Here is a 13,396-nt window from a genome sequence, read left to right as displayed (position 1 = left end):
ATCACTTTTTTATTCAAGCTTATGTGTCGGCCTCTTGGTCTTCATCAGAGCTTGTCTTTTTTTGATCATGCAGTGTGTCATAGTAAGATGGACCACTTAACCTCCAACATGTGAGAAGACGTCCACAGAGACCTTCAGCACCGTGGACAGCGACCCATGTCACGGCTCTCCTTACAGGGTCGACACAGGAAGTAATCCATCACCCTCCTCCTTTCCCAGTCCTTCTACTTGTCCCCAAATCCACATTCATAACAGTCAGCTCCATGCCAGGTGTCTGTCTCTGCCAGGTTGTATTACCATACATACATCAACCAGCCGTTGAGTTGATCAATAACAAGTCAATCAACAGAGGCAGAGAGATGGGCGTCTCAGGGGGTCCCCAACTGCTTGTTATTAGACAGACAGACATCTGCAGCTTTTTCTTTTTGTCTTTCTGTCTATCTGTCTGTCTGTCAGTCAGTCAGTCTGTCTGTTTGTCTCTTTGTCCATCTGTGCTTACCTATAACTATGCTGTACATAGGGTTGGGTTCAATGGTTAAATTGAGCCAGAGCTACCCAGAGCCAAGCTCCAGCACCGTATGGGTCCAAAGAGGAGTAGGATAGAAAGTTGGATAATAGTACCCTAACCCTAGAATGGTAATACATTATACTTACATGAGTAACACTAACCCTAACCCTTACCCTAACACTAACCCTAAACCTAGCTTAATGTCCACACCCCGGTTCAACCCTAACCCTAACCAGAGCTTCATGTCCACACCCTTGTTCAACTTTAACACTTATCCCTCCAAATACAGCTCCCCCACTTCCAAATTCCCAATTTGAATGCTGGGTTAGGTCTTCATAATCCATCATCGGTTCCTATACAGATATCTACATGTCCACAGATATGGTGTACTGCAGATCTTTAAACTTTTGCCTCCAATTTATTTATTTTTCAGATTTGTCTATCCTTGCCTTTTTGTGTGGCCCATTGTATCCCAGTCAACTATAATTACATAACCTAACATCCTTCTCAACACTCAAACACAACCACTATACAGAACTGTCTAAATTACACAACAAACGCCACAGTCTGTGTTCCCCCTTCCGGGTCTGTGGAACAGTGGAAGGCAGAGATGAGTAGGATAGAACAGATACCAAACGACTCCACTGCTTCTGCTGGGGCCGTTCACTGTGTGTCTAATGACTTGGCAGGCAGATACAGCACAGCGGCGAAGCAAGAGGCTCCCCAGGCGAAGAGATACCACATTCATCCTCTGGATGAATTTTAACAAGACTGATCTTGGGCAAATACTGTTTGTCTGTCTGTGTGTTTGTCTCCACAGAGATAACATATTAAATAGTGCTCTCTAATTAGTGCTCCATCTTAATGGAGACATGGAGGGAGGCGGTTTGGATACAAAATGAAAGGTATTACTTGATTGCCCCCAAAGCAAAACAGAATCAAATGAAAGATCAAGTTCACACTCCAGTGATTGTGTCATTTACAGTAAAACAGTCTGTCTTCTTGGTAAGACTGGAGCCAGCATTAATCTGATGAATTAACAAAGGTTCACTGTCCAACGGCACACTCAATATTATGTTTGCATTCTTCCCTCTGATCTTATTTAATTGAATTACTGATACAGTTGGACTGTATCACTGACTTGAGGAAGCATCCATTATTCTTAGACTATACAAGACTGTACAACAATGTAACTGCTCCTCTGTGTGAAAGTAGGGCTCTACTGGCTATATACTGTGTTCTCCATAAAAACCCTGCACTGGTAACCTTTCACCGCTCTCCCTTTCACAGTTTGGACCACCTGGTTGAGGTGAATCCACAGATGGAGGGTGGTAAAGGGGGAGGGGTGACACAGAGGAGTCCCCACCTGGTGAGGAGTGTGAGGTGTTAATCTACTGGTAGTGCGTGTGTGTGTGTGTGTTTGGGGTTAACCTCATATTGTTTTCTGATCAGCTGCCAGTGTCTCAGGTGGCAGTGTTGGGGTCTCCTAACAGGGTATAAATACCAGAGGGAGGAAGAGAGGGACAGACAGAAAGAGATCCTTCCCATGGAGTAACAATCCATAGTTGGAGACACACCAAGCCAAGAATCAGCCCAAGGCCCAGAGATAGACATAAACATACACACACACTGTGCAGGCAGTGACTCCAATTCCCCCCTGTGCCCCCATGCGGAGAGGAGCCCCAAGGGAACCGACGCCAGCTGAGACTGAAAAACAAGGTAAGAGCCCAGCTCTCTCTCTCTCTCACACACACACACACACACACACACACACACACACACACACACACACACACACACACACACACACACACACACACACACACACTCACACACAAACACACACACTGGGTGACTCAGCTGTTAGACTCTGAGGAAAGTTCAGTCTGAGCGATACAGAGAGAGCTGAGAGTAAAGCAGACCTCCAAACTACCCAGGGAACACACACACTGGGTATATACACACACATTGATGGAGAGAAAGAAAATGCCACTATGGGCACGCCAATGGTGTGACATGGTAAGAATCGGATAGTTGTTTATTTTTTGGTTTAATTGATGTATTGATAGTGGAGCTACTTGAATGTATATGAATGGACATGGGTTGAAATACCATTGCAAATGTACATTGATAGTCACATTGTATTATTGTATAAGGGAGCTACAAAGTAGTTGACTATGAGAATGTGGACGTTGTTGAAGTCTTAGCCCTTCAAAATAACTACTTCAGGGTCCACTTGGAGCAGTTTCCTCTCAATTCGAGTGGCATATAAAGAATATAGGCCTATCCCTGTATAATTATTTTTCTGAAATGAAAAATTATTTATTTTCCTGGGTGCTCCAAATGCCAGTCAGAGCCTCCTGGGGCTCCAATTCTGTCTCCAGCCTAGAAAATGACGAATAGAAGTGATTGACAGCCCTCCAGGGATAGGTGTGTCCATTTAGCAATTTTACTGTGTCCAAGGCAAGAATTGCCACAGCAGTTCCCTGAGCACCAGGATTGCGGGAAGATAGAAATAAAGTTTGTTTGGTAGTGGATCGATCCCTGAATGTCTCATGCATTTTACAGAAGATCTAAATGCCACTTATGGTATAATACAGAACTGGGTCAGATCTCAGATGTCCACCCTGTTCACGGGATTCCAGAGGACCTTGTACAAAGATTCCACCAGATTTAAATTAAACTGGTAGGACTAGGACTGTTCATCTAACTTCTCCCCTATCGCTTCTTCTCCCATCTCTCCTCTCCTCTCCTCTCCTCTCCTCTCCTCTCCTCTCCTCTCCTCTCCTCTCCTCTCCTCTCCTCTCCTCTCCTCTCCTCTCCTCTCCTCTCCTCTCCTCTCCTCTCCTCTCCTCTCCTCTCCTCTCCTCTCCTCTCCTCCTCCAGAGCCCTTGCTGACACTATGGAGGAGGGGACCCTGGAGAAAAATGCTCCCCGGTGCTCCATGCCGGCCGAGCTCCATCACCCCTACTCCAAGTTCTCAGACTGGAAGTTCAAGCTGTTCCGGGTCAGGTCCATGGAGAGGGCCCCGCTGCCCGGGGAGACGCAGCCCGAGAGAGGGGCCTTGTCTGGGGTTGTGGCCTCTGCACCCCTGGGGGAGACGGTGGGGGATGTGGTGGGTCTCCCAGGGAGTGTGATGAAACTGTGCCTGGGGGGTAAGAGCAAGGAGAACGTGGAGGGGCCGGGAAAGAGAGTGGACCTGAAACTCCAGGAGATGGACACACACATGAACCACCTCAGGTCAGTCGAGGAAGTGGAGTGGTTTTTAATCAGTAACAAGCTCTGAAATGTACTTTCACTCTGTTTAAAACATACTGGAAGATCAGAGAGACAAACTTTTGGTCTATGTAATATCCTAACGTTCCTGTGTGTGTGCAGGTGTCTGTGTCGTCTCTGTGGCGGGGCCCTGAGGAAAGCCAAAGGTCCAGAGCATGAGGTCCAAGGGCTTCTGGACGAGGCAAGCAGGAGTGCCCTGCGCAGGATGGGCTGCAAGGCCACCAGCTGGCCAGAGGTCATCCTCAAGGTCTTCAAAGTGGACGTGACGGGGGACATGGAGGTCGTCCACCCGTCGTTCTTCTGCCAGCGCTGCTGGACATTGGCCATGCGAGGAGGGGGCTTCTGCAGCTTCTCCAGGACCCATGTCCCTGAGTGGAGACCCCACACCACCCTCTGCCTCCTCTGCCACCCCAAGAAACCCTCACTACAGAGGAGAGGGAGGAAGAGGAGGAAGCCCACTCGTGGAGCCCAACGCATGGCCAAGAGGACCAAGTGGGACCTCCAGGATAACGCTGCTACTATTGGTGAGAAGAGAGCCTGGAGAACAGTGACAGATCCTCACCAGGGACCTGGACTTAGACCCTGGGTGAGATCCAGCGTCCAGAGAGCTCAGTGGGTGAAGAGCATCACCCTCTGCCAGAAAGAGCACCTTAGTGTCAGACTGCTGTCCGAGGACCTCCCTGTGGACTTCCTGAGCTCAGTCACTTGTCAGGTGTGTGACCACCTGCTGTCTGAGCCCGTCCAGTCCCCCTGCAGACACCTCTTCTGCCGCAGCTGCATCGCTAAATACATCTGCTCTCTGGGTCCCCACTGCCCGGCTTGCACCCTGCCCTGCCGCCCTGCCGACCTTACTGCCCCAGCTAAGGGCTTCCTGGGGGTCCTGCACTCCCTGCCGCTGCTCTGCCCCAGAGAGAGTTGTGGGGAGCGGGTACGGCTGGACTCCTTCAGAGCCCACTGCTTGGGACACCAGCTAGAGGAAGATAATGGGGAACAGAGGTCACCAGAGAAGAGCCTGGACAACTTCCTGCCTGTCAACAAAGGGGGGAGGCCCCGACAGCATCTCTTGTCACTGACGAGGCGTGCCCAGAAGCACCGGCTGAGGGACCTGAAGACCCAGGTGAAGGTGTTTGCAGAGAAGGAAGAAGGTGGAGACACCAAGTCGGTGTGCCTGACCCTGTTCCTGCTAGCTCTGAGGGCAGGAAACGAACATCGGCAGGCAGACGAACTGGAGGCCATGATGCAAGGTAGGAGTCTGGACATTCAGGAGCTCACACATAGAACAAACATGATCTAACGTAATCACAGGCCTTGAGCCACTTATTGTTGAGATTCAAGTATTGTATATGTTCAAAGATGCAGTTCACATAAACATTGACAACTACCCACTGTGTGGGATATTTGTAAATGGGAAATCTTGTTACACACTCTGTCCTCTCGTTCCTCTCCCTCGCTCTCCCTCGCTCTCCCTCTCACACCCCTTTTCTCTCTCTCTCTCTCTCTCTCTGTCGGTCTCTCTCTTTCTCTCACCCCTCCTCTCTGTCTCAACCCCCACCCCCTCTCACCCCCTCTCACCCCCTCTCTCTTTCTCTCCCCCCTTCTCTCTTTCTCTCCCCTTTTCACACTCTCTCTAATGCACAATAACAACTCTTGTCAACAACATCAGCACCACTTGTATCTGCAAATTATACAGGCAGCACCGTACTCCACTCTGGGGAATAGCGGCCAGCTGGTGTCTGTTTTCATCTGCAGCCAATACATCAGTTTATGGCAGCTTCACTGATTCACCCTGCTGTCCTCTGCATAACATTCATAATGACAGCAAATGCAGGGGTGCAATTAAGAGATATTCCATACTGAAATTATCATCAGAGTGCTAGAATTAACTAGTGACTGAGGTCGATGACACCTCTCTCATTCATAAACAAGTCTTGGTACTCATAATACATAATATCTGCCTTTATTTCTCTCCATCTCTCTCTCTGGCTCCAGGCAGGGGCTTTGGCCTGCATCCTGCTGTGTGTCTGGCCATCCGGGTCAACACGTTCCTGAGCTGCAGCCAGTACCACAAGATGTACCGCACCGTCAAAGCCACCAGTGGGCGCCAGATCTTCCAGCCCTTGCACACCTTACGTGCTGCAGAGAAGGAGCTCCTCCCAGGCTACCACCCCTTCGAGTGGCAGCCGGCCCTCAAGAGTGTGTCCACATCCTGCCATGTGGGGATCATTGACGGGCTATCAGGGTGGGTCGCTTCGGTGGATGACTCCCCAGCAGACACAGTCACGCGTCGGTTCCGCTACGACGTAGCCCTGGTGTCGGCCTTGAAGGACCTGGAGGAAGACATCATGGAGGGGCTGAGAGAGCGAGGCCTGGAGGACAGCGCTTGCACCTCGGGCTTCAGCGTCATGATCAAGGAGTCCTGCGATGGCATGGGGGACGTCAGTGAGAAGCATGGTGGAGGGCCGGCCATCCCGGAAAAGGCTGTGCGTTTCTCCTTCACCATCATGTCCATCTCTATTCAAGCTGAGGGAGAAGATGAGGCGATCACCATTTTCCGGGAGCCCAAGCCCAACTCAGAGATGTCCTGCAAGCCGCTCTGCCTGATGTTTGTGGATGAGTCGGACCACGAGACGCTCACAGGCGTCCTGGGGCCTGTGGTGGCCGAAAGGAACGCTATGAAGCACAGCCGTCTCATCCTGTTTGTGGGCGGCCTTTCTCGCTCCTTCCGCTTCCACTTCCGGGGCACGGGCTACGACGAGAAGATGGTGCGAGAGATGGAGGGTTTGGAGGCCTCTGGCTCCACTTACATCTGCACGCTGTGCGACTCTACTCGGGCAGAGGCCTCCCACAACATGACTCTCCACTCTGTCACCCGCAGCCACGATGAGAACCTGGAGCGTTACGAACTTTGGAGGACCAACCCTTATTCTGAATCAGCTGAGGAGCTGCGAGACCGAGTCAAAGGCGTCTCTGCCAAGCCCTTCATGGAGACCCAGCCCACACTGGACGCCCTGCACTGTGATATCGGCAACGCCACCGAGTTCTACAAGATTTTCCAGGATGAGATAGGGGAGGTCTATCACAAGGCCAACCCCAGCCGGGAGCAGCGTCGGAGCTGGCGAGCAGCCCTGGACAAACAGCTGAGGAAGAAGATGAAGCTGAAGCCTGTGATGAGAATGAATGGGAACTATGCACGGAAGCTGATGACCCGGGAGGCAGTGGAGGCAGTGTGTGAGCTGGTGCACTCAGAGGAGCGTCAGGAAGCCCTGAGGGAGCTGATGGGGCTCTACCTCCAGATGAAGCCTGTGTGGCGCTCCACCTGCCCGGCCAAGGAGTGCCCAGACCAGCTCTGCCGGTATAGCTACAACTCCCAGCGCTTCGCAGAGCTGCTCTCCACCGTCTTCAAGTACAGGTATGACGGCAAGATCACCAACTACCTGCACAAGACCTTGGCCCACGTGCCAGAGATCGTGGAGAGGGATGGCTCCATCGGGGCCTGGGCCAGCGAGGGGAATGAGTCTGGGAACAAGCTGTTCAGACGGTTCAGGAAGATGAATGCCCGCCAGTCCAAGACCTTTGAGCTGGAGGATGTGCTGAAGCACCACTGGCTCTACACATCCAAGTACCTGCAGAAGTTCATGGAAGCTCACAAGAACTCTGCCAAAGCCCTGCAGGCCACCATTGACACTATGGAGAGTCAGGAGACACAGGAGGATGCTGACATGTCACTGGATGTCCCAGACTTTTGAAAATATTGTTTTAATTTGACATTTCTTTGGAACTTTATGGATTACAGGAAGGATATGTTTTAGCTGGAGCATGTCTAATTATAATCTGTCTGTACTGTACTGTTCTGCAGGGGCGGACCAAAAATCGGTCCTGGCATTTCTAACATATTGGCGCAGTTTTGTCCTTGAGGCCCCCACACCGGCACATTTTTTTCCTCTAGTCCCCCACACTGACATTTTTTTTCCCTTGAGGCCCCCATTATTAGCCAGATAATTATCATGTTGTGCAAAAAAATCAAGTTAGACATGCCCACTAGGCTAAAAATGGACCAGCTCATGTAGCATTTGCCCGAAAAGCCAGATGGCCAGTGTGACCCTGCTGTTCTGTTTCAAACGTAATATTTACTCTACAATATGAACTATGTATTAGTAGTGATGTAAGAGTAAGATACCTTATTCTGTAAAGACATTATTATTATTTGTTATAATCCAAAAAAGGTGGCACTTATTTCTTTAATTCATTATTTACTTTGAGGACATTTGAAAATGCTTTCTACCTTAAATTTAATTTCCGTACATAATTCCCAAAATCCCTTTAATTTTATATTGATATTTTATATTAGTTCATTAGTTCATAATGATTTGATGATTTGATAGTTGGTGTTTTATCTCTGGGTGCCTGTGAAATATGGGACAGTTTATTGTATTGCATGGGTTATGACACATCCATGAATTTATCCAGTGATGTTATTTATGGGAGAAAATGAAAGCACTGTAAGTCATGGAGGGGAAATTGTGTTAAAGGAGCTCACATTTATGATCAGTGTATTAGTTTATCTCCAGTGCTGGAACAAAATGGAATCATAGAGACTCAAATTGTCCTTGTTTCAGGGCTGCCTTCTAAAAAATATTGCTTTAGAGCATTATATTCGGGTCCCCGAAGTCCAAAATGGGGGCCTGGGTGACTTTGAAACCATCTTTATCTGTTTTAGCGTTTGCACAGTGAAGGAGAAATAATACCATTCTACCTCTTCTCATAAAATAAAATATAAACTGACCTTTTTGTTGATCGCATGAAAATGCAGTAGGGTCCATTACTAGGCCTAACACCTTTATGCTTGCCTCAAGAAGTATTTAGATTCTCTTTATTGAATCCTCACACGCCCTGGCTCTATGTCTCTTCTGGGGCGCAGAACAGCCATCTGCTTTAAGAGGAAACTAAGGGAAGCAAGTGAGCCTTGAGGGGAACTGAATTGATTTGATCGTTTATTTGTTTGATTGATTGGTGTTATTGTTTATCTCTGCCGTCACCGTTGTGACAGGCAATTTTTTATATTTGACACATTACATGTTCTTGTTCTATTTTACTGTCATGACTTTAACCTGATGATGTACATATTTTCATAATGTCTAATATTTTGTTTAAACAGCAGTTACAGTCACAGAATAACATCACGTTTTACATGACGGTATGTTAAATATTATTATTAAATTGCATTTGCTACATGAAGGATGATGGATATGGTTTGTGTGAATCTCATATCAGCAGTGTATTCAATCTGCTGGTTTGTCATGTTTCAAGCGTACATTTAAACTCAGGAAAATAACAACTGTTGCCAAAAACACTCACTCATTTTTTTGTATGCCTGTTGCACATTTGTTCACTGTTCATTTGTTTAATGTGTTTGTGTTTGTTCATTTGATTTGGTGGTTTTATTTGCCTTTTTTATAGTTTGATGATTACTGAATGAATTGTTCATACCTCTCTACAATACTGTTAATGTACTGAAAATGTAGCAAAGAATTTATCACACTATTAAACTTTCCTGTATTCCAAATATTTTTCGATTCTGCCATTGATAATGGAGCTTATATGTTGGTTTATGTTATTACACCTGTGTGAACTGGTCAATGTTTATTTTTTTATTTTTATCATAACAGATTTTGTGAATGGCCACAGAAACATTCAACCACAGAAAATACATTATATTCTATAGGTTTACATACAATTGTGCCAGTCCAGACAGTATTAGCCTACCTTCCAAAGTCAATTCGGTTTGACAAAACTCTAATTTGACTTATTCATTTAATGTTCTAAAAGCATCCTCTAATAACGACTGCCAAAAACAAGGGTGAACACAACAAGCTTCAAAGCCACTATGTGTAATATGTAGGGTAAAAAATTGCGCAAATAGACTCTGGCTTTAATTTCAATTTTTATTCAATTGAGTTTCATACATTTTTTTTTGCGAAACTTTAGTTTAGTTTATTACATACAATATTGAGCACTGTAAGGAATCGAAAAACAAGCGCTGGAAATGTAGCACAACTACAAAAAAACAAGTTCAATCTGAGTTTACATATTCAAAAGTTTGAGCACAGTATTACTCTTTTTAGAGCATTTTATTATTGACAAACATAACCTCAAACAGTAAATTGCTGCAATGGCACATTAAACAATGATATGGCATGTGGACCACATAATTAGAATGACATATTATGAATCAGTTGATCAATGAGTAAGTGTAATTCAACTACATGGTCAGACATCACTCAAACAGCCTCCTGAAGAAGCGCTTCTTGGCAGGGGTAATCTTCATTGGGCCCTTCCTGTGCTGGAGCTTCATGGGGCTCCTCTTCAGGGGCAGCACCTGGCGTGGTGGGGTCATCTCCTGGCGGGGCAGGCCCCCGTGGTCCAGGCAGAAGTACTTGCCGTTTCCCTGCGAGAGCCTCACCAGCAGGCTCTCAGTCAGCTCCATACACTGGGCATGGACCCAGTGGCCTCCCTCCCCTTTGGAGCAGTAGATCATGGCTGGCCGCAGCAGCTCTGTGGAGTAGTAGGGCTCCCAGGTGTTGGGGTCCACCTGGCAGCCCAGGCAACATTTGACCCAATAGCCTGTCTGGGACTCGTCCTCCTCATCCTCTTCATTGTACGTATCCCCCTCTCCCTCACTGCTGTCCTCCAGCTCGTGGGGCTCGCGGCCGAAGTACAGCTCCTCAGAGTCCTCCAGAGGGGCGGAGTCCTCGAAGTCTGTGGACTCCTGGCTGCAGCCCTGGTTCCCGTCTTCACCCTCTCCCTCCCCCTCCTTTTGGAAGCACACCTGGTAGAAGTAATGTGCATCGGGCGGGGCTGGCCTGCCCTCAGAGGGGACCCCGATCAGAGCGCTCCCTCCACCCAAGCTGCCTCCGAACCAGGTGTGGCTGTGGCTGATTTCCACGGTCCACTGAGGGGCCTCTCTGGGCTCGATGCGGATCCCAGAGTCATCCAGCACCACACTGCTGCACTCCATCCTCTTTTGGGTCTCTGACTGATACCCACCCAGGACAATGTACTCATGGGAGGGCCCCACACGAGTGGCAATAGCACTGGTGATGGACAGGCCAATGTCCAGGTGCTCACAGGAGAGCAGAGGGCTGCCCTGCAGGAGCTCCACACGCAGGCGGAACACACGAGGAGGACGGGAGTCAGACGGCAGAGTGTGGCCACCAAGGAAGTAGACACAGTCGTCTCTGGCCAAAGCCAGGTGGAAGGACTGGCCGTCAGTGAGCTCAGGTAAGGTGTGGGCGGAGCAGCAGCCAAACTCCAGGTCGATGATGAACACCTGAGGAGGGCAGTCCACAACACTGTTCCAGTTCTCTGTGCTCCGCTCCCCGGCCGGCATGTAGGATCTGCCCCCAAACACAACGCAGGCCCTCTTCCCCAGATTGTGCACCATGCTGAGGGTGTGGCCGTATCGGGGCCCTGGCTGCTCTCCCACCAACTCTCTCTCCTGACAGCGCAGCGTCACTTTGCGGTTGCAGCCACGGCTGTCCAGGGTCAGCAGGTAGAGGCTGGAGGAGATCTCATTGTTTGGGGTACGGCCTCCATGGATGAGGTAGCCCTCTGGGTGTCCATCATGGGGCTCAAGGCGGGTCACGGCGGGACAACGCAGAGGGGGAAGGTAGCAGGAATCATTGGAGAAGGAGATGGGTCGCAGTTTGAGCTCCCCACGCTTTAGGCGTACCCCGAAGACCCCTGTCGGACAGGAGCGCTTGGGCCAGCCTTTCTGGCCGAACAGAAATATGTCACCGTCCAGCTGTAGCAGGGAGCAGCCAGGCTGCAGGAGGCTGCCACAGTTCACTGCAGTCAGTGGTTGCAGGGACATGCTACTGCAGGTGGCTGTGGAAAAACAACAACAAAAATGTGTCTCAGTCAGCTGCTGCTTGTTTTGAACTGAAGGCTTTTAAACCTGGGTTGTCTGACTCATTCTAATTCTATGGTCTGATTATCAATGACAGAACCGTGAGTCTTAAAAGGACAAGGCCATTTTACAATGTTTGAACAAGTAGGATTCAAATGTTTTATTTTCAGTCCAATGTATTAATTATTGTTTATTTAGGAACTATTTATTCCAAATTCGTTTATGACCTGCAGAAAATACTGTCAGACAAATTTACCCATGTGTAGTTTTTAATCGATTTCTTTTCATGTCATTAAATAGCCAAAAGACTCATTTCCCAACATTCATTGCTCAAAGCGGATCCGAGCGAAGGTAACGTAAACCAACGCTCTGTTATCAACCTTTTACTCGTATTATAGCTAGCAAATTTTCCTTAACACGAGTTAGCTAGCCATTTTGGTAAACAATAAACACAATACTATGATACAAGTGTTAGCTTCGATTGTATTAGTATATGTGGTAGCCTGCTGTGGTCATGTTTGGCTGGCTAAGCTTAGTTGGAAGGAAGCTAGCCAACTAACGTTAGCTAGCTAGCCTCTGCAATATTCTCTGATGTGATGTGCAGAGATATAGCCAAAGATGGTTTAGATTAGAAACTGTGATTTTTGATTAACAGTACGATAAACACCGCAAACCATCTAGCTAGCGTTCTGCTACATTTAATCACGTGAGGTCCCATTGCGATGTCCTGCTCAATTAGACAGTAATAACGGCTATGCTACTTAGCTAACGTTTTCTGTCTTTATGCCAAAGATAATTTAGGACAAACTAGCTAGCTAACTTTACTACAATCCTTGCTATATATAATATATAGCTAGCTAGCTATATGATTAAAACTCCAATGTGACAATGAATGTCTAAGAAATGTAGCTAGCTAGCTATAGACCATGTCTAGACATTCTTGTCACATTGGAGTTATAATCATAGCTAATATCAGTGTCAAATCTCCCATTGAAAGCAGCATTTCAGCATTGCTTACCTCCTGCTCAGGTAGCTACTGTCTGAACGTCTCGAAGAACAATGTTGTGGAATGTTGTAATAAGTTAGGCTAGTCTTTGTGTAGCTTTAGTACTAAGCTGTGTAGACAGACAGTGGTTGACAGAGTTTGTGAAGCTCGATTGACTCAGATGAGTTTCAGATCTTGAGGTTAACTGTCTGTGACCGCTTTTGACAGGCAGGTGTGCTCCCTCTACACTGCAATAACACTGAGCTGGTAGTACAATCACAGTTCATGTAATAACATTTAAACAATGATCTTGTTAAATTATTTCAGAACGTTAATTTGAATCATAGGTTGTGTACAGTAGAGTTTGTTTCTCTGCAAAGAATAATGTTTTTGTGCTTTAGTGTTGTCATTGCTCTTGTGATTGAACCTTGAAGAAGCAAAGGTAGCTTACAGTTTGAAGGCAATCTGTTTGGAATTAATGGAAATGCCAGCCCTTTATACTGTTGCAAATGTAGTGCACCAATCCTTCCAGCCACTCTCTTCAACTCATCCTCTCTGTTCCATCACATTCTTCTACTGTGGACTCCTCACAGTGAGCGTGTAAAAGCTGGCTTTGTTACGCTGAGTACAGCCACGTTATTGTTGTCAGACTACTTTCACATCTAAGGGAAGGTGGCCATTAGCTCTCTGTCTCTCTCCCTGTGTGTGTGTGTGTCATTAC

General features: G+C 47.6%; 2 protein-coding genes across 3 annotated transcripts; one reads left to right on the top strand and one right to left on the bottom strand.

Moving 5' to 3' along the window:
• Nucleotides 1–2,063: 2,063 nt before the first annotated feature.
• Nucleotides 2,064–9,207, top strand: rag1 (recombination activating 1). The gene is made up of 4 exons (XM_041838002.2): nucleotides 2,064–2,227; nucleotides 3,395–3,748; nucleotides 3,887–5,028; nucleotides 5,774–9,207. Exons 2-4 carry the CDS (start codon nucleotides 3,411–3,413, stop codon nucleotides 7,528–7,530), a joined length of 3,237 nt encoding a protein of 1,078 aa, XP_041693936.1. The 5' UTR covers nucleotides 2,064–2,227; nucleotides 3,395–3,410; the 3' UTR covers nucleotides 7,531–9,207.
• A 501-nt stretch (nucleotides 9,208–9,708) lies between these two features.
• rag2 (recombination activating gene 2) lies at nucleotides 9,709–13,257 on the bottom strand. Of its 2 annotated transcripts, none has more exons than XM_041838000.2 (2): nucleotides 13,127–13,257; nucleotides 9,709–11,668 (listed from the first exon to the last, which is right to left on the bottom strand). In XM_041838000.2, exon 2 carries the CDS (start codon nucleotides 11,652–11,654, stop codon nucleotides 10,059–10,061), a length of 1,596 nt encoding a protein of 531 aa, XP_041693934.1. In that variant the 5' UTR covers nucleotides 11,655–11,668; nucleotides 13,127–13,257; the 3' UTR covers nucleotides 9,709–10,058. The 2 variants fall into 2 exon arrangements, with proteins under 2 accessions (XP_041693934.1, XP_041693933.1); XM_041837999.2 differs by lacking the exon at nucleotides 13,127–13,257 and adding an exon at nucleotides 12,709–13,113.
• Nucleotides 13,258–13,396: the final 139 nt, after the last annotated feature.

This window comes from Coregonus clupeaformis, chromosome 19 (genome assembly GCF_020615455.1).
Source record: "Coregonus clupeaformis isolate EN_2021a chromosome 19, ASM2061545v1, whole genome shotgun sequence".
Lineage (NCBI taxonomy): Eukaryota > Metazoa > Chordata > Actinopteri > Salmoniformes > Salmonidae > Coregonus > Coregonus clupeaformis.
The sequence above is the reverse complement of the archived record's forward strand: the minus strand, read 5'-3'. Positions and strand labels throughout refer to the sequence as shown.